Genomic DNA, 25,143 nt, shown 5'->3' with positions numbered 1-25,143 from the left:
ACGCTTACACTACTAATGTCAGAGACACATCACACATGATGTGCACACCAGACGTGGGTGGACGTATGTGGATCTCTTTCATTTTTAGTAAAATAGCACACTTCTGTTGAAGTTGTTAGTCCACATCGCTCAGGTTCCCAGACTGTTGATTGTATAAGTATGCTTGAGTACCCTCATCCTTTGAGCTAGCTTTTGGGATGAAGATCTAAGCTTATTTAACATGGTATTAGAGCCGGGTTAAGAATTGTGATGTGGGAATTGGACCCAGACCCATGCTAGGCGTGAGGGTGGGTGTTGAAGTTGTTTGTAGTCCCACATCGCTTAGGTTCCTGGGAGTCGGGTTAAGGATTGTGATGTGAGAATTGAACCCAGGCCCACGCTAGGCGTGAGGGTGAGTGTTGAAGTTGTTAGTCCCACATCGCTCAGGTTCCCAGACTGTTGAGTGTATAAATATGCTTGAATACCCTCATCCTTTGAGCTAACTTTTGGGATGAAGATCCTAGCTTATTTAACAATTCCTTCCTCTCTTTTTTTTGACAAAATCTAATATTTTACTAAAATTGGTATAGATCCACCGTTGGATCCTTTGTTGAGGTCCATATGGGGACCCATATATATTTCTTTATTATATTATAATAATAAAAATATAATATAAACATTATTTATAAAAGATATAAATTGAGCAACTTATTTTAGTAAATTTTGTTAAAACAGGATATGATAGTTTTTCACCTCCATTCATCAATCTACTTCCAAAATACTAAAAAGGATGCTCTCCAATTCAATGTCTTTAACACCCTCATTTATCATCAATCCTATGACACATTTAAACTCCTAGATGTGTCTAAGATGTGTCCAATGAGTGTCTTAGATTTGTCGAAGGATTATTTTTCGGTGCACTTGTCTAATTTATCGGACATATATCATACATGTGTCGCAAACAAAGATACATCTAATCTTAAAGGTGTGCGTTCTTCATAGCAAAGCCGATCATGAGATTTTGAGTATCCTGAGCAAACTCAAAAATTATATTATTACTCTGCTAAAACTTTTTTTTTTTTTGTTTCCCCTCAAAAAAACAAGGTCGTAAACAACTCATCCCGTGTTTCATAGTTAGCAAGGGGTAAAAATATTTTGCTCAGAACAGAGTTTAATATTCAAGTCAAAAACTTGCATCAAATGTGCAGAATTGAATCAGATGTAAGAGGCACTTTATATGTTGGAAAAAAAACATAATCTGCACAGCAATGATATTGATAGCCATTGTTTAGACTTCACTATTTGATTCTCTTATCTTACTTTGTGGTGGTACATTTATTTATTTATTTTTGGCATAACAAGGTTCGAGATAACAACATAGTCAAATTGAGAAATTGGGCCAAGAAAGAACATTTAAGCTTTTTAATTTGATATATAGTCTTTTGAGAGTGGACTTTACTTGCATACTTTTTTTGACGGAACTTTCCTTACATACTTCAAATTCATATAAAGCATCAAAGTAATTTAAGAATCACTTCATATACCAACTCTTATCTATATACAGAAAGTGACACACTCATATCATGAGAAACTATATATATAAGTTATCCATTTTATTGGAATAAAGTAAAAAACTCATCTAGGAATATGATCACATCACATGAACCATATAATAAATTGAGTGGTCCATGATTAGTGTAAATAGGAATAATATTAATACAATTAAACAAGTTAAATAAATTAAAGTTTCTATTTAAGCTTTAAACCTTGAGAAAGCCAATGTGGCCCCTTTTTATCTTGATCAAATGTAACACTAGAGCTGCTCATTGGTGTAGTGGGGTCACTATAATCTCCAATTCTATCTGATTGAAAAGAGAGATAAGAATTTAACTCCTTAGTTTTCATTCCATTTGGAAGCATATAAGACTTTTTCTTCTTATTCTTACTTTCATTGCTTCCTATACATAAAGTCAAATCCACTTCCATATCTTCATCACAATCACTTGCTGCTGCTGGCTTTTCAAGATCAAAATCTTTTTGTCTTTTCTTGATTATTTCTCCTGAACAACTTCCACTTCTTTCCTTTATGTATAATTCCTCTTTCAAAATTTGGACATGGCTAAATGAAATTTGTGTTGGTTTTTGTTGTTGAACAAAATAAGGTTGGTTTATACCTATGCTACCATTCATAGGGGTCCAAAAATTATTTTGCTTGCCTTCATTTTTGTGTTCATCCATTAGCATTTTTTGCACATTGTATACTCTATGTAATTCCTTTACCTACAAATTTTCAAATACTAATTAATAATTTTTCAAACTAATAACAACTTTAATTAATTGCATATCATGCATCAAATAAAAACATAGTTGGTACTAAATGACAATAGGTTCTAATAAAATTGACACAAATAATGTTACATATCATGCTATGCAACCTTATGGTACAAATTGAATGGAAACTTGAATTTTGCAAGATAAAGCATACTACATTGACATGATACCTGGTTTTTGAAGATATCCTCTTGTATCTGCATTGTCTTTCTAATGGATTCCATGTTGTTTCTGTCAAGTATCCTATCCATTGGATTTTGCAAGTTATTAACTCCAATATTGCAATGTTTGTTACTCACTTTCAATCCTTTGTTCTGATAATGCTGCCAGGCATCAACACCAACCACACTGAAGTTGTTGCAATCTACTGAGTATGCTAGAGGATTTATGGAATATTCAATTTTTGTTCCCATTCCTGAAATGCAAATCAATACTTATAAGCTATGAAGCTTATAATGAGTTTCCGAAAAAATAAAAAACTTACAAGCTTGTTTCTAACTATCATAAACTATGAAGCACAGATACTAAACTAGACATTGACACTTTGGCAATTGAATGTAGCAACATATGTCGATGTCATGTCGGTCTCAAACACCAGACACGACTTCAATCAGATTGAAGTGTAGGAGATCACAAGACTTTAAGTGTAGGAGATTGAAGTGTAGGACACTTTTAGATTTGTTAGTAAAATAAGTCAACAAACAGTTTACAAATATGTTTTGTGAAGAAATAATGTAAAAATTGAATCTAAATATCCAAACACTAAATATTAATGGAAACCTTATTGTAAGAATAATTTGACACCAACAACAAGAATTTTCAAACCATGATCTGAAAATATTATCTTTGCAAGATTTTGTTGCTGCCTTTTTGTATGCATAGATTCAAGCCATATATAGCAACTGTACTAACATTTTTGTTGAAGAATAATAATAAAATAGGAACAGTACTAGTTTCTTGTTTGAGTAAATTTGTCAAAACAGAGGAAACTTTACTAAACCAAAAATAGAAGAGGAAGTAGTCAGAGAGAATTTTCTTAGAAAAAAGTTTCAAAAGTGTAAACAAAACATTTCCAGAAACTTTGATGATGAATGAACATTATGTGCAGGCATTTATGTGTTTCTGTCACAAGACTAGGACCATTACAGTAGTCTTCATCCACTATTACTAGAAACTATGCACAGAAAAGTATTGTGTTTCTCATAAAGCATGTCTCAAGTGAAAAGAAAAAAGTTTCTTATTTTTCTTTTCTAAGAGCAACAATAACAAAACTTTATACATACATATTGAAGCTCAAATAATGATTCAAAAAAATAAATTAAAAGATTACACCCTTCACATATATATACACTTAAGCTCTATGAAGCATGGATACAGACACAGATACCAGACACAACACATACACTGACATGCCGACACTGGACACGACACGTATCCGACACCAGGACACCCCAATCTGAGAAGTGTCCGTGTTGCATAGGTTAAGCTTAAATGTTAAAGACATGTCCATGTAAGAAAAAAATTTCTTTTTATGTTATTCTTGAATAAAAAATTATGCATCAACTTTCTCAGTTAATGAAGTACTCAAGAAGCAATAAATCTAAGAATTTCAACACCTTCATGTTATTTGAGTGAAGAAAAAAGAATACTCAAGAAAAGAAAAAAAGGATTATGAATTATGATTAGGAAAAGATATATATGCTTTAAAGTTGATGTAAAAGATCACCTGTTGTAAGAAGTAGCAAAATTGCAGCTTTGTTTGAAGAAGTTCATTGAACATGTTCTTCACTCATGCCAACATTTTTATCCATAAAGTTTAATACTATTAAACCAATACTAATATAACACAAGTGGATGATTAATATCTATATGGTTTTCCTTGAATCATGGTTGGAAAAAATAAAAATAAAAGGACGGATCAATCCAAGCACTGAAGAATTTGAAGATAGGTCATAGACAGCATGAAGACACTTGGCAGTTCATATTCTTTTGGGTTGAAACATCAACAAAGCAACCTAGGGGAACAATTTTTTTATATAAAAACTGGAATAATGATGTTGTTGAGGTAATAATTTAGGTTTGACAGGCTGTGAAGGAAGGAGGCAAGGCAAAAGCTGGAGCAGCAATGTGTCTGTATATGTTTGAGAGTCTTGAATGATTTTGAGTAAGAGAGAGAGAGAGAGAGAGAGAGAGGGATATGTTATTATAATATGAATATTTTGTATTTGTAACATATGCTTTAGTTTATGAGTTTAATGATATGCAATCACACTAAAAAAATATTTTAGTTATATGTCCAATCACATCCCATTGTATTCATATTCTTGAGATGCTTTAGGAAGTAATAAAATAAAGTAGCATCTACAATGAAATGTGTACAAAAATATATGTTGTGACTGCATATTTGTTAGGTAGATTTATGGTGGACTACCTTGATAGATGATCCATGGTAAACCAGAAATGGTGACTTGATCCGTTTTTTTTTTCTTCATACTTGATTGGTTTAGTTCGAATAATATAAAATAAAAAAATACGAGTTGAGTTTTAAAACATGCATGTTCATTTTTTTGTGTATTTGCCTGATCAAAACCGATCAAGTTAGCATATCAACCGTTAGAACCAAGAAAGTTGCAATCTTATACTCTAGATAGGTAATGTCCGTCACCGATCGAGTTTCAAATGATTTTTAAGTATCGATTCATATTGAATCACCTATCAAAATGGTCCACATCAGCTATTAATTTCTTGTATATATATATTATAATTATAGATTTAGGCTTTACTGTAATGTGTGGAAAAGAATGGGAGAGTAGGGGCCACAAAGTTGCATAATAATAATGAAAACAAATGACACTCCTAAACATGAGCCAATGTAGGCCAGTGAACAAGATATTCCAGACAAAGTCTTTGTATAGGACTTGATCAAGATATGCATGAACAATCAAAGTTATTAGTGTTTCTTTCTTTGTAGGACCTACCATCATTTTCTTTTTCTTTGTTTTTTGATATCCAACGATTGAGATTTGATTATTCTTTCCGTACATGCAGAACAATATCTACAGTTATCTCTTGAGTTTCAGATTGAGATTTCACCACTGTACTAATTATTTCAGGTGTTTTATTGGGATTCTATTTAGTTTGGAAAGTGTAAAATTTCATTGGCTTGGGATTTGAAATTGATAATGACCTCTATAGCATCGATACTTCTTAAAATGTTTCGTTTTTTGATACATATCAGTGTCTGATATCGACTCATATGATTATATTAAATTAAGTTATTTTTTCAATTTTTTTACCGATATTAACGTGTCAATATAAACGTTGTATCTGCGTCGGTACTCCATCATAAATAATAATTACTTTCATACACATAAAAGTCTTGTTGAAAGCTATGATTAAGGATCATGCCTAAACTTCATCTCAAATCTAGAAAAACTAATTGACAAGAATTTTCAAAGAAAAACTTTTCCTTTGCCTTTACTTCAAATGAAAGGATTGACAACATAAATAACAATTTTTTAAAAATAAAATTGGCCCTTTTCCTTATATGCTGCTAAGTTTTATTTTGGTTGTTATTAGTTTCATGTCAGTCCAAAAAAAAAAAAATCCGGGAAAAGCAAATTTTGTTTCAACTTTAAATAAAGAAGTGAATTTAAAACCTACTATTTTGAATTTCTATATGCTAGAGCCTAGAGGACTAAGGTGCTATAAAATAATACTATGATTGAAAATTGAACATTGAAAATAATGATAATGGAATAAATGTTATGTATGAACTAGAAAAAGAAAGCATATGATCTATTGTGCATCCAATATGGATGTTCCCATTGCAGATGTGTCCCATCTTCACTATTTTAGTGTTACTGTCAAATCAAGGTTTTCAATATCTCTGAGATCCAAATGCAACCATGATTTACCTTCATAAGTTGTATTTGATTGCGATTCTCTGCAATATAAAGAATAGCAATGGAATTATACGACCATAGTTTAAAATCATGGTCATGCCATTAAGATTTTTTTTTTACATATCTTCAATTACATCGTCGTAGCTGCAATTAGGTCGCATCAAGCGTGTTCGTATTTGACGGCAACTTTTTATTATATCAAGTATCGCAACCCAACTGCGATTGCAATTTAAAACCTAACACATGTTGATTGAAAAAACATGGAAATATTTCTAGGAACCTCATTAAATATAAGTTATATGAAAAAGTACTGAAACTTGAAGTTTTTCCCAATGAGTTGTCGGTAGTTATTTGAAGAAAACATAAAAATCAGGATTCAAAGAAAAGAAACTTGGCCCCACAATGTAGCATCATTTTCATCCAACAGATGAAGGGTGAAGAAGGACTTTCAGTAATAAATTTTAAAAATCCAAAAAAAACTTAAAAGATTCCAAAATTGTGATCCAGATAAATTTAAGGTCCACACAATCCTTGTATGTTTTTGATAATTAAGCAATGTGTAGATTTTTCTATTTAAAACATTTCATTTCATTATACATATATGTGGACATGCCAGTTTGTACTTTTGTTTTTAAGTTCCTATCCAAAATCTCCTTTGGTGGCTAGCTTTTCAGATAACTCATAGTCTTGTAAAAGGATCTAATACTAGTATGCTACATTTGATTCTACAAATTGCACTCAAAACAATGCACATGTGTGCTCTTCTAGTACTACAGTACATTTTTTATATATCTTTGGTCACCTCTTTCTTTGGCTTTGTTGATTTTTCTGAAAATGATATTCAAGCATTCTAACTTTTTTTCAAAGGGTTTAAGGTTGGGGTTTCCGGTCGTTCACCTCGCTAGTAATTTGGTTTAATGTTGCTCCTCTACCTTCTGGTTGTTTTACCTGTTTTGGTTTGTCTTTTTCTTCTTTTATCCAGGACGGTTTTGGTTTATGTCCCCCCTCTCTTTTGTATTTTTTTTTCTTTTCTATTTATATATTTCAAGGTGCTGCAGTTGGAGATCCCTCTGCACCCTTTCTTTTGCTTAAAAAAAAACTTTTTTTTACTCTCCATTAAACTCTAGATTTTCTTGAAGAAATTAAACTAACTTATTTAAATTGATATGGGAAAGAATCGAACCTGAACCTGAGACTTTAACAAAAATATGTTCTAAAGTCTCAAGTCAACACTGTCAGACCAACCCATATGGATTCTCCATTAGACTATAATGATTTAGACTCCAGCTTAAAGATAAATAAAGTTTGAATAATTATTATTTTTGTTAAATATCAAACTCATATACGTACAATCAATTTTAAGGTTTGAATGAACATCATTTAAATGGTTAGTAAGTTCAACATGTAATCATAGTCATTTAACCGAAACAGACCATAATTCAACCTCTTTATTTTGCATGAGAGTGAGGGTAATTAGGAGCATGATTATTAGTAAAATCATAAACCATAATGATAATTATGGTTTATGATATTCATTATCTATCATTACCACTCAACAAAGTGCACTTACTCATATATCCATTTAGAAAGGTCATGTCTATATAAATCTCGTTAGAACAATTGTTAAAGAAACAAAAAAAAATAGATCATTTATATTAGAAACAATAACATTTAAACTTTTAAAAAAATTGAATACACTATTTTTTAACACAATTTTTATATTTGTCTTTAAAACACTACTCTATGAACATTCTTTAACATTTTCTTTTAAAAAAATGTTTAATATTTGCAACAAGATCATTAAAAGTGACATGTCATATTACTTTGCAAAGGCTAATCATCAACAAAATTGGTTGATATTTCACACCTATTTTATTTAAAATAAAATAAGGAAGAATAAAATATTTCATATAAAATCTTTATTAAAACATGTACTATTTCATATATATATGTTAGGTCAAACCTTTATTATATTGCGTAAAAAAAAACATGTACTATAATTTTTTGAGGTGAAATCTTTATTATATTTGTTCAATCCTTGTTGGATATGATGATGCATTAGATTAGAGGGTATCTAATGGATGTACTCCCTTTGTTCTGTTTTTTTTTCTTCTTTTTTGAATGGTATACATATATTTGATCCAAATATATAAACATTTTTACTTATATTAAGACTGAATGAATTATTTCATATGATAACATTGTAAGTTGAAAGATGAAAAATTGATCTTTGCATAACACACACACACACATATTACTCGATCTCCCTTACCTAAAAGATCAAAAGCATACGACAACTCTAATTATGTTATAGTCTCATTTAAAATACTATCAAATTTCTTTTACGAAAATTCAAAACACTATCTTTTTTTTAGGGGAAAATTCAAAAAACCATGCCATCAATTATTAGTTAAAGTTTATATGAATTTAAACGGTGGTTGTCGTTCTTATATTGTGTGAGACTTGTGCGTCTTATTCTAACTCTCTACGGCCTACGGGCATGACATACACATAAATTTAATTTCAACGTTTATATTTTTTGAAAAGACATAGAAATTATATTAATAACTAACCATATCACAAGGTGTGCCATAGAATAAAAAAAAAATTAGAAGATGTATTTTTAGATTTTTTTTTTTATGGAATAATTATAATAATAATATTGCGTTAAGAAGTTGATGTGTCTAGGTTGGCCATGTGAACCATCCAATCCCAAATGGGACATGACAGTCAACAACATATAAAGATAAGAGGTACAATAAAATAATGCCTTGTTGCACAAAAAAATACCTACTTCAGAAAGAAATATATCACTATCCCATTTTTTGGAGGATGATGTTATTACCTACAGTATGTTATTACATATTGTTATTTTCTAAAAAAAATTATTTGTTATAAAAATTTGTAGAACTCAATTTCCTGCTTGAGTGTGTGTTTGGTTCAGCTTTGAATATAATTGATTCTGACAGAATTGATTCTGATAGAATTGATTCTGACAGAATTGATTCTGAGAGAATTGATTTATGTTTGGATACAATTATGTAGAATTGATTAAACAAACTGATTTATGTTTGGATACAATTATGTAGAATTGCTTTTGAATGTATAATTACTAAAATAGACATAGTTAAAGGAGAATTGATAAAGAAGGAGAATTGATAAAGGGCAATAAAAGAAAATAATAGGTTGTAATAATAAAATATAAAATTTACTGTTTATAATTGATTCTAGAAAAGCTAGAAGCTATGATTTGTAGCTTCATGGAGAATTGCTTTTGGAGAATAAAAGCAATTCTGAAAAACCAAACCAAACATATTGTTTTTGGCTAGAATTGCTTTTGGCACTGTTTATAATTGCTTTTGGCAAGCCAAAAGCTGAACCAAACAGACTCGATTCAATAACAATAACAACAGTGTTTCTATGCTGTCACGAGTTGCCCTCAGCATGACGGTAATAAAATCTTAGCTAGGTCTCAAACATATATTATTTTGGAGTACCAATTATTTTGTGACTTTGTTAGATCCTTTGTGGATTATATTGTTTGTTTCGTTTTTATATATGGCCAAAATTAGATTCACGTTGCGGGATTAAGATCTATTGTCTTGTTCTTGTAGGATTTGAAATTGAAATGACTGAGAGATACATTTCAAAGATATGTTTTAGTAACTTCAACTTATATATAATTAAGATTTTATATTAGTAAAACAAATTAAAAGGATATTAGGAAAAAAAATTGTTGGTCAAATATATTTGTCAACATCTTATATCGATTTTTTTTTATATTAATCGTTTCAAGTCGGAGATAATCAATTTATTGGTCGGGGAAGGCACGCGTCCATTGTGTGTCTCATTGTAGCGGCATAGTTGGTAAAACGTTGGCACCAAACATAAGGTGTTTGTTTGAGTCCATAAAGAGACTTATTTAGTAGACACAAATGGTCATTGATGGTAGAAACAAGGAGGTTGGTACATGTACACAGTTTTACGAAGGTTGTCATATAAGAGTTATTGGTTGTGCCTTTCATTCATTTGATTAGTGATATATATACACAAAATAGTCTTCCATTTGATCTCATAAACTCGTGGTCAGATCCTTAACATGAATGTTGCTCATGATATGCATGTTTTAGAAGAATATTGGATAGATCGATTAGATTTTACTTAAGTTGTCTCCGAGTTCAAAAGCAAAAATTTGAAGGGAAAAAACAGTATGTTTGATTGTTTATTATGTTTTATAGGGATATTTTCATAATAACTTTGTACACCTTCCAGTCACTATTATAAACAAAAATAAATATTTTAAATTCGTTTATTAAACGATGTATGTGGTATTTATTTTCCTTTTTTATTTCTAAGTCATTTTTTTTTATTTAGTTTATTTCTCCCATATTTATGTTTTTCCCCTTTTCTTGTTAATAATTTGTTTAGACTATGAGAAAAAGAAACTTTGATTTGATGAGAAAAATCAAAACTTGGATTAGATTGGGGAAGGCACGCGTTGTAGCCTAAGAAAGGAACAAGCCGTAAGAAAGTAGACCCTCACACACACACCACCATCACACTTTCTTGACACCACCATCATATTTTCTTCTCTTCTCTTTCATTGCTTGTGTTTTCTTTCATGTTTTTCTTTCATCAATCATCAACTAAGATGTTGGAGTGAGGATTCTTATTCTAGTGACAAATAAATGTCAATATAAACATGAAAAACTTATAGAATAATACTTCCACTCGTTAAGAAAATAAAATAAAATTTCAGTGAGCTTAGTTCAATTGGTAGGAATGTTACATATTATATGCAGAGGTCGGGGTTCGAACCTCAAACACTCTACTTCTCTACAATTAAAATGTGTGAGCTCTAGCCACTAAACTACTTGACAAAAACAAATGTTATAAACAATATTTTATAGATTTTTGAAGAATTGACTACAAAACTTTAGCTTATAATGTGCGATAATAACATGGTACTCAAATCCTTTTTGTGAAATCTTCCAATTTTTAACGCAACTTATTTAACATTCTTAAATAAATTACTTACCATTGAAGCTTCTTAAAAAAAAAATTATTACTTACCATTGAAGACCTAGGAAGGTCTTTCCCCATAGAAGGGACGTAGAATAAAACAAAAACTGCAAAACAAGATCTGTCAATCTCGTATTAGCCACTCCCATCCTCAATTATATGTAAACATATTGTCCCAAAAAATATCAGCCTATTATATTATATTTTACCTAATAAAATGGGGTACACAATCCAATAAGAAAGAAAAAAAAACCCGTGACAATATAAATCTTCAATTGAATCAAAATACACGTAGTACAAAAACAAATATTTTGATCACGAACTTGAACTTGAGTATCCCACTATTTAAAAATGAAATTTTGTATATGATTGGTCCTTTTCATCACATTAGACGTCATGATCCACAACTTCATAAGAAGCTCACACTTTCACATGGATGTCTTGTTGATAAGGTATGGCCAGAAAAATGTTTTGTAATGTGGGGTCAAAATAATACGAGGGTGACATTTGTCACATACCCAACCATGAAAGTTGTTCACATAGTACTACACCCTACTCTTAAATTATCAAATTATCTTTTTTTTTGAACGAAAATTATCAAATTATCATGTTGTTTCTAAGTTCCAACCATAGTGCAAGAAATCTAATGTTCACTTTCTGATTTGGCATGTTTTGGGATCGGTTATTGATTAATTAGTTAAGTTTTTTATTCATGTGGGTTCATTAGTAGATTGATTAAAGAAGCAATTGACTCTCTAAGATCGAGCTTTTTGATTAAGCATGCTTAATTAAAGTGTTGTTTACTTTTGGTTGTTGATTGATCAATAATCAACACCAATGGGAGCATCGTACCTACTTTATATTATTTTATCATATCATATAATGTTAATTGAAATGACGCCAGCCTGTTTTGCAAACGACTAAAATTGCTATAGCTTTATCATCGTTGAAATCATAGTATCCATGTTAATTAATTGTGTTTATTAATCAACAAGATTAGTACAATTCATGACAAATAATTGAGCCCTTTGCATGAAGCATTTATCAAGACACCGACACTAAATCTGGCTGCTTAAAATAATAGTGTTTCGCTAATGTGTGTCCTAAAATTATTGTTTTAAGATTACGTTAAAGAAAATTTTATCTTAAAAATACAAGTTGTTATTAAAGATTAGGTATTTATTTTGTTACGTAAATTTGTAGTTTGTTATTTTTTCAAAGATTTTACTTTGTGAGTTACGACCCATATTCTCTACTTTTGCATGAATATACCTGTAAAATCTAGTATTGGAAAAATTCAAAATACTATATAAAAAAATGAAAGATGTTTTCCATTGGAAAAATTCAAAGAAATAGAGGGCTGAATTATTAGTATTGTTTTAGATGTATAAAGAATATATAATTACACATTTCCAAAAGTAGTAATTTATTTATATGATATTTATTTTATTTTTGATACAAGAACCCTCTTCTTGTATTTTACAAATGCACATATAAATATGATATATTTATATGATATATATTTATTCACCTAAAATTATAATAATTGAATTTTCCATTTATTTTGAAAAATTAATTAAGAGATTCTCTACTAAAAAAAACACCCCAGTTCCTTCGTAACCAAAAAAAATATCAAAGACAAATTCATAACCAATAAAACTTATAAGTAATTATTTCAAAAAAAAAACTTATAAGTAATTAGCACACATGATTTAAAGCAATATACTAATATGATTTTTTTTTTTTTTTGGGTACATATATACTAATGTCAATTATCACTCGATACGATGAAACAAATTAATAATATATGATATAGATAATTAATAACCATGTCAGTGTTGTCAAAGACCTCAAAGTAAAGTTGTCATTATTGACAAAGAAGAGCAAAGTAGCTTATATTTTCCTTAGACCACTATTTAATATGCACAAACAAATTAATATTACATAATGCATAACCTTATTTTCATTATTGATTTATTAAATTTCATCATATTTCATTTAATTTAATAGTAAATTTTTACGCATGATGCAAGATATGTGTCCTTTGTGCTCCTTAGACTTGATCTTTTCTTAAGCAGATATAATATGACTCATCTGACAAATAGAGGGTCACCTAAAAATTTATTTTTGATACAATTGTTAATTATAATTTATAAAAGAGATTAGAGGGAAGGAATCCCACAGGTTGGTCATCAAGGAACACAAAGATAAATAAGCATGATTAATTCTTAGTTAAAAATAAATTAAAGAGGGAAAGAAAAAGTTAATTAAATCCAATTCAGCTCCCACATTCAGTGAATCAGATTCGTACTATGACTTCCCCACCAACAAAGATTAAAATAAGAACATTATTAAAATTGATATTATAATATTTAAAGGACAAAAGGAATCTCAACATTTTTAGATGAAGGCTTATCTTCTATGGATCCAATACCCTCTCTTCATTTATAATAATATATCCTAAGCATCACCATGTTATTCTAGTGCTGACATTGATATCACTCTTTTTTATTTCTTCCTTAATCTTTTTTTAAACCCTTCTCAATTATTGTGTCAAAAGTATATTTTTTATGATAATATATCTATTCTTTCATTTTCATTCTTCTTATGTTAGTAGTATTAAATATCAAAGCAGGTACAAAGTTGTTACAATGTTACAATACAAGAGCACTCTTTTCTTTCACAGACTGGCTCTGACATTTTCATAAGTTATTGGCTCTTTGATAATTTTATTTAGATTCTACTATTAGAAAATTCCATAGGAAAAAGTTAGTGCATCCCCTAAAGCCATGACAAGCCAGAAATTGCAACTTTAGTTTTTTTGCATTAGTAGTATTTGGCATATGATTTACAACGTGTTTGGTTTGACTTTTCAGAATTGCTTTTATCCTCTAAAAGCAATTCTCCATGAAGCTACAAATCCTAACTTCTAGCTTTTCTAGAATCAATTATAAACAGTAAATATTATATTTTATTATTACAACCTATTATTTTCCTTTATTCCCCTTTATCAATTCTCCTTCTTTATCAATTCTCCTTTAGCTATGTCTATTTTAGTAATTATACATTCAAAAACAATTCTACATAATTGTATCCAAACATAAATCAGTTTGTTTAATCAATTCTACATAATTGTATCCAAACATAAGTGTGTGTTTGGTTCAGCTTTGAATATAATTGATTCTGACAGAATTGATTCCGATAGAATTGATTCTGACAGAATTGATTCAGAGAGAATTAATTTATGTTTGGATACAATTATGTAGAATTGATTAAACACACAGAATGTTGTTTGGATAATTTTGATCAAAATTGCTTTTGAATGTATAATTACTAAAATAGACATAGCTAAAGGAGAATTGATAAAGAAAGAGAATTGATAAAGGGCAATAAAGGAAAATAATAGGTTGTAATAATAAAATATAAAATTTATTGGAGAATTGATTCTAGAAAAGCTAGAAGCTAGGATTTGTAGCTTCATGGAGAATTGCTTTTGGAGGATAAAAGCAATTCTGAAAAGCCAAATCAAACATGTTGAAATATTGTAGAATTGCTTTTAGAACTGTATAGAATTGCTTTTGGCTTTGCAAAAGCCAATCCAAACGGACATTCTCTTAAAGTAAGCTCATTTTAAATATAAAAACTTTCAACCATATACTCAAAAAATTATTACATTTGTATGTACATTAATGAATCAATTTTTTTTTTTTTATCATATCATCATCTTTGAAATTTCTTATTCTTTTTCTTTAAAGTGAAATGATTAGTTTAGAGGAGCCAATTATTTATAAAGAAATGGTCAAGGGGATGAAATATTTTTTTTCTTAATGATTCTCTTATAACTTAATTATTGGACATCAAGATCCAAAAAAAAGCTAGTGTTGTTTTTATCAATCACATGGGGTGAAGCATTAAGTTAAGATTGGAGATTTAGAAACAATTGAACAACAGACAAGAATCTGATAGTTTGATTGCATTGTTCTACTTTTGTTCTTTGGAGGAATCTGCTAAGTTATGGGGTCAGAAAATAAAATTTCATACAAACAATCTGTCCATGTGTTTGATGTATAGATCTTACAATCCAATGAGTTGGGAAGGGGTTGAGGAATGTTTATAAATTTAGTATGTTATCTTGAAATAGAAGTTAAATACATGTTATATCTTTTACGGAATTAGATTTATTGAGTCCTAAAAATTTGAAGTATACCCAACTCTTGTTGATTAAAGTGGCAAACTAAATGATTTTTTAAAAAGGTTTATTTAGGGGTATTTTTTTTAAAGAGGTTAAATATATTTCTAGTTTTTACAAAATTACAAAAATTATAAGTTTAGTCTTCAATTTTTTTTATTCATTCACAAAATTTTGGCCATAATCTTCTGAATAAAAGAAAGCATCATTGAAAACCATTTGTCGAATCGTCAAATAATTTTCAAGTTTAACAACACTTATATATGATTCACCTGACTTTATTGAAATGTGCGAGGTTATTTCTTCACATATTTTATGTGAAGGGAATTGTTGCGCTGACAAGTTGGCTAGTATGAGTCTTTCAGTTTAGGGCTCCGTTTGATTGACTGATTTACCACATGTTTTACACTTTGATTTCTATAGAGACAGATGTGGTCTACCTATTTACAGATTCTCTTAATCTGTTGTTTATCTTTTCCTTTTTCTTTCTTGTTTTGAAGGTTTTGGTCTAGTCCTCCATCTTGTATATACTCCCCCCCCCCTGGAGATTGACGGTATAAGATGGAGGTTCATCGAAATACCAACTTAATTGAGATGTTGTTGCTTCCTCTTGATGCATGTCCTCTCTCCTGACTTGTATAAAAAAATCACCTGACTTTATTTGAATTAATAACATAATATGTATATCGTTGGACGGTGGAACGGGCTAAAAGAGTTTTTTTACGGGCTAAATAAGACTTGAAGATATATAATAAACTAAATGGTATATAAGGTAAAGTTTTTTTTGTTGTTGTTACCTTTTCTAAATGGATTATTCAAATTATATGAAAAGAAAAAGATAGGAGAAAAGAAAAAATGGCAACTAAGGAGACGGACAAAATAAAATTCAAAATATTGCTTTCAAGTCAAGCCTTTTCCTTTTATTCGACCATGCAACATCAAAGACTAAAAATGACATTAAGATACGAAAACAAATATTGTGATGCGTTACATTATTTGATTTGGAAAACTAAGATAAAAAGGAGAGGGAGAAACTTCTCTTTTGGTCGGATAGGATAAGGTTACTTTATTTCTTGGTCAAAAAGATATAAGTCTTGTTGCATGACTAAGATTATCCCTAACTAAGAAGTGGGACTATAGATTGTGCTTCACATTAAAATGCAATATTTGGTCTTATGTCACACATTTCCCTTGGTTGGTTTGGTTGGTTATTGTGGCAAACCTAAGTGGTATAGGAAATGAAGAGTTATTGAGTGGTTACTTGGAAATTATATTGTGACTAACTAAGTGCGCCACAACTCTACTTGTTCAATGTTCACACACACAACATGCACACAAAAACAAAATGACATTTGTGACTATATTAGTTATTTTTTAAAATTTTATTTTGTACCATGGTGGTACTTACATTTTTTTTTTGAAGAAGGTGGTACTTACATTGGATCATGCAAAATTGCTCACTAGTTACCTACTCATATTGGCTTGGCTATTAATCATTCCACCTTAACTACTTTTAGTCTTGAGTCCTCTTTTCATCCTAAAGAAGATATGAATTAATAATTAGAATGTAATTACTTCATGTACAAAACTATTGTTACCGTATACTATACTACTAAATATAACATCCAATTCAATGATGGTTGACCTAGTAGCAATCATGTGGATTTCGTTCAAATTAAATTTGCATGATGCTAATATAACTTTTTTCTAATGAGATCTTTTGTTTCGATAATATATGTGCGTTATGAACACTATCTCTAACACTCACTTTTTTATTGGGTGAAATTAATGCATGTGGGCATCATACATTAAAAATGGATCTCATATAAAGTAGTGAGACACACGAGTTTCATCCAATAAAATAATGAGTTTTAGAAAGAGAGTGTTATTTACATTTCTCTTATATCTAAACACTTCAAAATTTATTTTAGAATAACGATTCAAGTATTTTCACTATTTGTAAGTTTTTATTCGACTTTATTATCATTCATCAGCTTGTTTGTATTGTACTTAAAAAGGAAGATTCATTTTCATTTATCACATGACAATGGTTTTTGAAAATTGTTGTATACACATGTGATAAGGCTGAAAAACACAAGTAAAAGATGAAAATGTTTGTCGGCAATTAACTGCGGTCAGTTAAAAATTTATCGGCAGTTAACTGCCGATGAGGTTATATTGGTAAATTACTGGTGTTTTCCAGCCAAATACCATGTGTGAACAACATTCTTCATGGTTTTTCCTTATGGTTTTTTCTGTCTCCTTTTTTAAACCTTCTCCTTTAAACTTAGATAGGAATCAACAATAATGATATGTGAAATGTTATGGAATTTCTTTTTCCACCCTGAATGTTTTTCACGCCCCCTCCAAAATTTCAGAAATGCCTTTAAATTTTCGGTTTTTATAATTCACCATGAGATTTTTCCCTATTTTCAAAGGATAAAAAATTTGCCACTATCAACCGTGGCTAACTGTTTTTTCTTCAAACATTCAAATTAAAAAATCCGAAAAAAAAGTACTTCCAATTTTATAATTCGAATACTCTCTATGTCAAAGTTAAATTTTCCGTTTTTTTCTTATGAATTTTTGACACAAAAGGGGTCTGAAGCATGTATAGGGAGTGTTTGGATTATAAAACCCGAAAAAACAAACCATTCGGATTTAGAATATGAACTTCTTGTGCCAAAATTCATAAATAAAAAAAATGTGAAATTTAATTTTGACATAAAAGGTTTTTGAATTATAAAATCCGAAATACTAATTTTTTTATTTTTTATTTTTATTTTCAAATCCAAATTGGTGAAAAAAGTTTAACCTTGACTAAAACGACAATGACTAATTTTTTGGACATTGAAAATAGGGGAAAACCTCATTTCAGATTACAAAATCCGAACACATATCATGGAGGGTGGGAAAAGAAACCCTCAAATAATAAGGTTCAAACAGTAAGTGTGACAAAAATAAGTTTTAAAGACCCTAAAATAGTCATGTGAAAATCTCCTTATTTGTTTGAAAATTACTCTTCTCCCATAAAAAAAAATTGCACACTCCCAACTAAACCTTCGAAAATACCTCCCACGTAACTTAAGTCACGCAGATGTTAAACCCAACATGACTTAAGTCGTGTTCGCTACATTTGTACATCCCACGTGAGTTAGCTCACGTAGGTTATAACCCAGCGTGAGTTAACTCATGTTGGTTATAACCTCAGCGTAAGTTAACTCATGTAGTTATACTTTAACTTACCAAATGTGAGTTAACTTATGTGGGAGTATTTTAGTTAGTTTATATGGAAGTGAACGTTTTTTGTTCGGAGAAGAGCAATTTTCTATTTGTTTTGCCGGCCTATTCCACAAAACACATCACGACCATTCATTTTATACAAAGAAGCTGCTTCTGTTGCCTACGATTCTTAAAACCCAACTCTTAAAGAAATACACATTTGGATAAAGACCACATCGGCTGCTGTCAAAATCCATCCTAATAAAGTAGGGAACCCCCAAGTATATTTGCAAGAAGCAATATCAAAACAACAATTGTCTTACTCCAAATTACCTTCTTAATAAAGGTAGAAGCTCTAGCATCACATGTTACAACAAAAGCTTTAAAAAATAGTGAAATCGATAATGCAGTTAACTTAATGATTGACAAAACCCCTAGAGGGAAATGGTGCTATTCTATAAGGGAATTACTTTTCCCACCCTATGGCCTTCTCCCGCGCCCTATGTAATTTTCAAAAACGTCATTGTGCATTCCGGATTTTAAAATCCGGATTCATGTTTACTATTTCGGATTTTATAATCCGGACAATTCTTATGTATAATCAGCCATCAGACTCTCTCACATTTCAGCAGTTTTGAGTTTTGCTTTTAAAAGCAACAAAAAAAACTAAGTAAAAAATGCTAAAAACCTATCAAATAAAATCATAAAAATATAAAAATAGCACCAAAAAATTCTAAAAATCAAATAAAACTAATGCAAATTTTTTCGGATTTTTCTGAAAATATGAAAAATTAAAAAAAAATGAAAAATGGGTCTAAATGATGGAATTTTGGATTTTGAGGGGCGGAGTCCCACGAGAGTCATGGTCCTTGAATTATTTCTGATTTTCTAGGTAAGTTTCAGAGCAATCCGATCAAGGCTCTGTTTGGTAAACCCAAAAAAAGAGCTTTTAGCTCTTAGCTTTTAGCTTATAAGCTCATTTGACAAAAAAAGCTCTGTTTGGTAACACAAAAGCTCTGTTTGGTACAACGAGCTTATAGCTTATTTCAGGAGCTTATAAGCTATTTTTCAGAAGCTACTTCAAGTAGCTTTTGAGCTTATAGCTTTTAGCTTCTCATTTTTTCTTCCATATTTACCCTTATTATTCAAAGCAAAAGCTATCAGCTAATTTTACCAAACACTTCAACTAGCTTATCAGCTAAAAGCTATCAGCTAGCTTATCAGCTATCAGCTAATTTTACCAAACAGAGCCCAAGTAGCCCGAAAACCCGATTTTTGACCAAGAACAGGTAACAATGACCCAAAAAGAGAAGGATGAGAGTTAGGAAGATTAATATTATCCCTAAAATGACTATCCATGTTACAAACATGTTAAGAATTCATGCTGATACAGTTCGGATTATATAATCCGAACTGTTTTACCTTGAAAAAGGGTGTTTAGGGGGTTTCCGGATAATGTAATCCAGAAACATCATGTAACACACCCTATTTTTTGAAGTTTCCGGATTACAAAATCCGGAAAAGTCTGTTACTCATTTTTTTCACCCTTTAACAAAAGAAAACACCATTCCGGATTATAAAATCCGGAAACTCAAGGGCATTTTTGGAAAAAAGGGCGCGCGAGGAAACCCATAGGGTGGGAAAAGTAAATCCCATTCTATAATCATGTGCATGAGTTGGGCTATATGATGAATTGTATTAGCAATCAAGGTATGTGCTGCATTGTGTTGGGAGACTAGGGTATGTGGTGCATTGAGTTGGTTAATTAATTTGTGATCTTAGGATGATGTGATAAATGTTGCATAAGCTAATGACTAATGAGTTAGGGGCAATATGCTTGTTGTACATGTTATGTGATATAAATGTGTATTTTTCATGTATATGATGCGTATGTTATAATTTTAGTTGGTGCCCCTTATTTTGTTGGAAAGGATGTATTTTTTTTTCTCTCTTTGGTACAAAGAAAGGATGTATTTTTAATTCTTCCAAAACACTTATTTATGTGTTCCATAAATTAATTTCTGAACAAATATTTTGAAGTTTATAGTTATACACTTATAAGATATTTTGGAAAAAAATTAAACAAAATAGAGGGGCTTCATTAAGAAAATGGGGGATGCATTAGAAACACCCTACTATAAGAGTCACAGAATCAGCAAATTTGATTTCTTCTCTAGGCCCAAAACTCATATCATCTAAAACAAATCCAGCTCTGTGTTTCAGTTCTATCCACAAACTTAGGAACTCTTGTTTTATTTATCATCATACATAATCAATGTCAGCCAATCAAGAAAAAAATACTTTCTATCATAAACTTGAGCACAAAACTTGCTCCAAAAACTAAAACAATTGACACAATATTTTATTTTACAAAAAGGATCAATTTCACCTGTTGCTCATTCTTATGATAGCTTTCTGGAACTGTTTTTATCATTATTCACACTCAAATGTTGGGTGGTGCACTTTCAACTCCTACAACTCAATGCCTCATCAAATCAACAAAAACAACAATTACAATGCTTTATCCATCTCATAGATTATTGTCCACACATTTTTGTCTCTTTAAGGTACCACTTCTCTTCCTTCATGTTTCTTGTTTTTTTGTCTGAAGTGAAGTCTATGTGCTATGAAGCACAAATACTCTTTGAATTAAGCGTGTTTTGGTGTCGGATATGTATGGTTCGGACAAGACACATATAATTACATTGAATTATGTTATTTTCTCCGTGTCTGAGTTTCATAGGTATGTGTGAGTTTTTTTTGGAATATTTACATCACTCATATTTTGTTTTTTTTCTTGAAGAATCTTATAGCAGGTAATAGAAGATTTTCATCAAATGAGAGTTGTTTTCTCAGAGGTCATCAAATTAATATTAAGCAAGTTTTCGGGCTAATCTCTCGTCGTGCTCCAAGAAACAAAGCAGGTTCTTCTAGAGTTTCATCAATTTGAATATACTTGTATTGATTATTTGTTAAATTTTAATCAATTCTTGGATTTTATTGGATGAAAGTTAGTACTAGTAGTTTAGTATAATACATTTCAATTGTTTAGCACTAAGAGAATTGAAAGTGTGAGTGATTTTGTTCCTTAATAAGAATTCATGATTTTACCAAATTGCAATCTATGAAGCATGATACAGACACACGACACTCATATTGACACGTAGCTTTCGTTAATAATTTAAAAAATACAAGTGATTAAACGTAACATGTCGGTGTCATGTTGGTGTCAGACACCAAACACGTCATCAATCTAAGGTGACAGTGCTACATAGATTGCAATCATCTAATCAAGTAGCTTGCAAGGGTGTGAGAAAATAGTTGAATCTAGCATTCACATTGCAATGTTTTTTTTGCAGGACTTGTTGTTTCTCCGAGATGTGTCCTGCCACTGACAGAGGAGAATGTAGAGAAAGTTTTGGATGAAGTAAGGCCTGGTTTGATGGCTGATGGAGGGAATGTGGCATTACATGAGATAGATGGTCTTGTTGTTATCCTCAAACTACAAGGAGCGTGTGGATCATGTCCTAGCTCAACCATGACATTAAAGATGGGGATCGAGACTCGTCTTCGCGATAAGATTCCAGAAATCTTGGAGGTTGAACAGATACTAGATACTGAGACTGGTCTTGAGCTAAATGAAGAAAATGTTGAAAGTGTACGTAATTGGAAACTTATGCATCATTTCTTGCATTGCCATAATTTCATTTGTATATCACTTCCTTCGTAACAAAACATAAAAGCTTCTTCCCATAAAATCTCAAGAATAGCGTATGAAAACAGTTTGACCTGATACGGTAACTCGGTAAGTGCTTAACTAAGTTGTTTATCCAAACAGGATCTAAGTTCACAAATATTCTCATATTTATAGTGCCTTACATGTTTGTAGAGAAATTATCTATAAGAAAACATTAACATGTATCTATATAAGCTGCATAATTGATGTTGCTAGTGACAACTTCTTGTTGCTTTAATGTAAAGATTGCGAATCATATAAAATTATTCATTTTTTCAGGTTCTTTCAGAAATTAGACCATATCTTATTGGAACTGGGGGAGGAACATTAGAGCTTGTTGAGATTAATGATTACATCATTAAAGTTCGGCTAAGTGGACCGGCAGCAGGAGTTATGACAGTTCGTGTTGCGTTAACACAGAAGCTGAGAGACAAGATACCTTCTATTGCTGCTGTGCAGCTAATAGAATGATGTAAAATATTAGTTCTTTATGTTTTGAATTCGTATGTTAAAAGATGAAATATAAAAAATCAATACAAAGATGTAAACTTTTCTTGAAAAAAGAAATTCAGTGTCAGTTACTCTAGTAGGTTACATGAAGTATTCAACAGTCATTGGAAGGTTTTTTCTGCATTAGCCTTCTAAATGGAATCAGGTTGGTATGACTTATGTTTTCTACCATTCGTATTAGTTTTCTTGTTACCATTCGTATTCGTATTATTTTTCTGGTTGTGTAGCAAAAATATCAACCTGGTAAAATTTCATAAAAAATCATGATCAGAAATTGAAAGTGAGATTGATATTTTAAAAATCTAAATGTCAGTGACATAGTAAAATGACATTATGTATCTAATTATGCAGTATTCTCCTTTAGTTTTTCATAGGTTTCCTCCACTTGAGATAATCGAGTACATGGTTTTTTCAACCTGTAGTTGATGAAAAGAGTAAATCATTAAAGCAAAATTGGTCCATACATTGCACTGTACACAAAAGTCAATCTGAACAAGAAATGTAGCTGTCTAGGCTGGAAGTGATCCAGAACTTAATGGACCCATAACCTAAGAACATCAACCATTCCTGATTTCAAAGTTACTTCATTCATATGAATCCAGATGGACTAAATTGTGGCCAGCACCATCCAGATATGCAATGTTATCACCGAAATCTAGCACAAGCGGCTGGTGCGTAAGGTGTGTGAGTATTATAAACCCTAGGATACCAACTTCAATTTCTAATGATATAAAATAAAAAGTTGGCCATGTTGAATAAGATGGTCTATACAATCCATGTGTAGAACACCCTTAAAAACTACCACATCAAAACAATATGACCAAATTGACCTCATTATTTATACTTAACTGTTTCTACAATTTAATTCTAATGCAATGTTAAATTTTTGCTTGAAAACATAATGCTCTTGGAACGTAAAAATTTGGCAATGGGCATGTAACACATTATCTTCGAGCCTTACACGAGTTGATAGGCAAATCCTACACACTTGCCACATGAAGTTCTTCACTTTTGGTGTAATTTTGAGTGTCTAGATCAATTCCAAAGATCCCCGATCTTTGAAATGGGATGTATCAAGTAGATCTTGCATGCATAACCTATAGGCACTTCAAACCGAATAGTCAGCATTGTTTTCTTTTTTCTAAATTATGCAATCTTCAGTTACTAATGAGAACAAAGGTGTGTTTGTAATATAACCAACAATCCGATCATAAAAAAATCGAGTTCAACAATGGTGCGTTACATTCCTTGCTATGTAATAAAATGAAATAAAAAACTTTAAGACCAGCCAGACAGGAATCATTAACATTTCGCGGACATAGAGAAATATCATTTTCAATTCAATCGTTTTGCCACACTGGTATAGATGTGCCATCTCTTATACTCCATCGACTCCCCACCTTGAGAATAATTTTTTTAATTACAAATACTTCTCCACATGAAGTTAGGCTTATGCCCTAACTTAGATTCAAAAAAATTGCAACGGAGATACTATCTTGCCTTGTATAGTCTAGCAATTAGAGAGTCGGGATTTATCATAAGTCTCCACTCCTGTTTACCAAGCATATTTAGATTAAAAGTAGACAGATTTTTAAAGTTCATACCTCCATTCTTTTTGTGCATGGATAATATGTCCCATTAGAGCCAACGTTTTGAGCTCCCGAATGACCCCACAAAAACGTGTTCATCATCTTCTCTATTTCATCGCACAATGATACACGAAGAGTGAACAATCTCATAAGATAGGTTGGAATAGGTTGGAGCAGCGATTAATAAGAACTTATCTCATTCCCTTGGAAAGCCTCTTACTACTCCATGAATTAATTTTCTTCCAAATCCTATCTTTAGATAAAATTGAAAGTTGATTTCTTACTTCTTCTGATCATAGAAGGTAAGCCCATATATTTACCTATACCAAGAACAACCTAGTCTCCAAGTGTGTTTGCTATGTTATTATGCACTGTTGTGATACATTTCTGCTACAAAAAATCTCAGATTTTGAAAGATTCATAGCCTGACCTAAGACTTTTTTTTTGTAAATGGACATAATATTCTTCATTTTGGTGGCTTGATCATCATTATATTTAAAGAATAAAAAACAATCATCCTCAAAGAGGAGGTGCGATATGATTGACGCATTAGTGCAAATTTTGACACCATTAAGTCCAAATTAACCTATCACATAGATAATGAACAAGTAGGGAAAGAGGAGGTCTCCTTCCTCAACCCTCTACCAGGAATAATAGGAC

General features: G+C 30.9%; 2 protein-coding genes across 2 annotated transcripts; one reads left to right on the top strand and one right to left on the bottom strand.

Moving 5' to 3' along the window:
* Positions 1-1,560: 1,560 nt before the first annotated feature.
* Positions 1,561-4,558, bottom strand: LOC146945697 (uncharacterized). Its single transcript, XM_085743989.1, has 3 exons — positions 4,037-4,558; positions 2,481-2,725; positions 1,561-2,259 (listed from the first exon to the last, which is right to left on the bottom strand). Exons 2-3 carry the CDS (start codon positions 2,721-2,723, stop codon positions 1,729-1,731), a joined length of 774 nt encoding a protein of 257 aa, XP_085600115.1. The 5' UTR covers positions 2,724-2,725; positions 4,037-4,558; the 3' UTR covers positions 1,561-1,728.
* Positions 4,559-20,932: 16,374 nt separating this feature from the next.
* Positions 20,933-23,049, top strand: LOC146945696 (nifU-like protein 3, chloroplastic). Its single transcript, XM_085743988.1, has 4 exons — positions 20,933-21,215; positions 21,452-21,572; positions 22,008-22,306; positions 22,664-23,049. The coding sequence occupies exons 1-4, from the start codon at positions 21,096-21,098 to the stop codon at positions 22,853-22,855; spliced, it is 732 nt and encodes a 243-aa protein (XP_085600114.1). The 5' UTR covers positions 20,933-21,095; the 3' UTR covers positions 22,856-23,049.
* The last annotated feature ends 2,094 nt before the right edge of the window (positions 23,050-25,143 follow it).

Source organism: Medicago sativa, chromosome 2 (genome assembly GCF_051527215.1).
Source record: "Medicago sativa cultivar Bolivia chromosome 2, Bolivia_mono, whole genome shotgun sequence".
In the NCBI taxonomy this organism is placed as follows: Eukaryota; Viridiplantae; Streptophyta; class Magnoliopsida; order Fabales; family Fabaceae; genus Medicago; species Medicago sativa.
The sequence above is the reverse complement of the archived record's forward strand: the minus strand, read 5'-3'. Positions and strand labels throughout refer to the sequence as shown.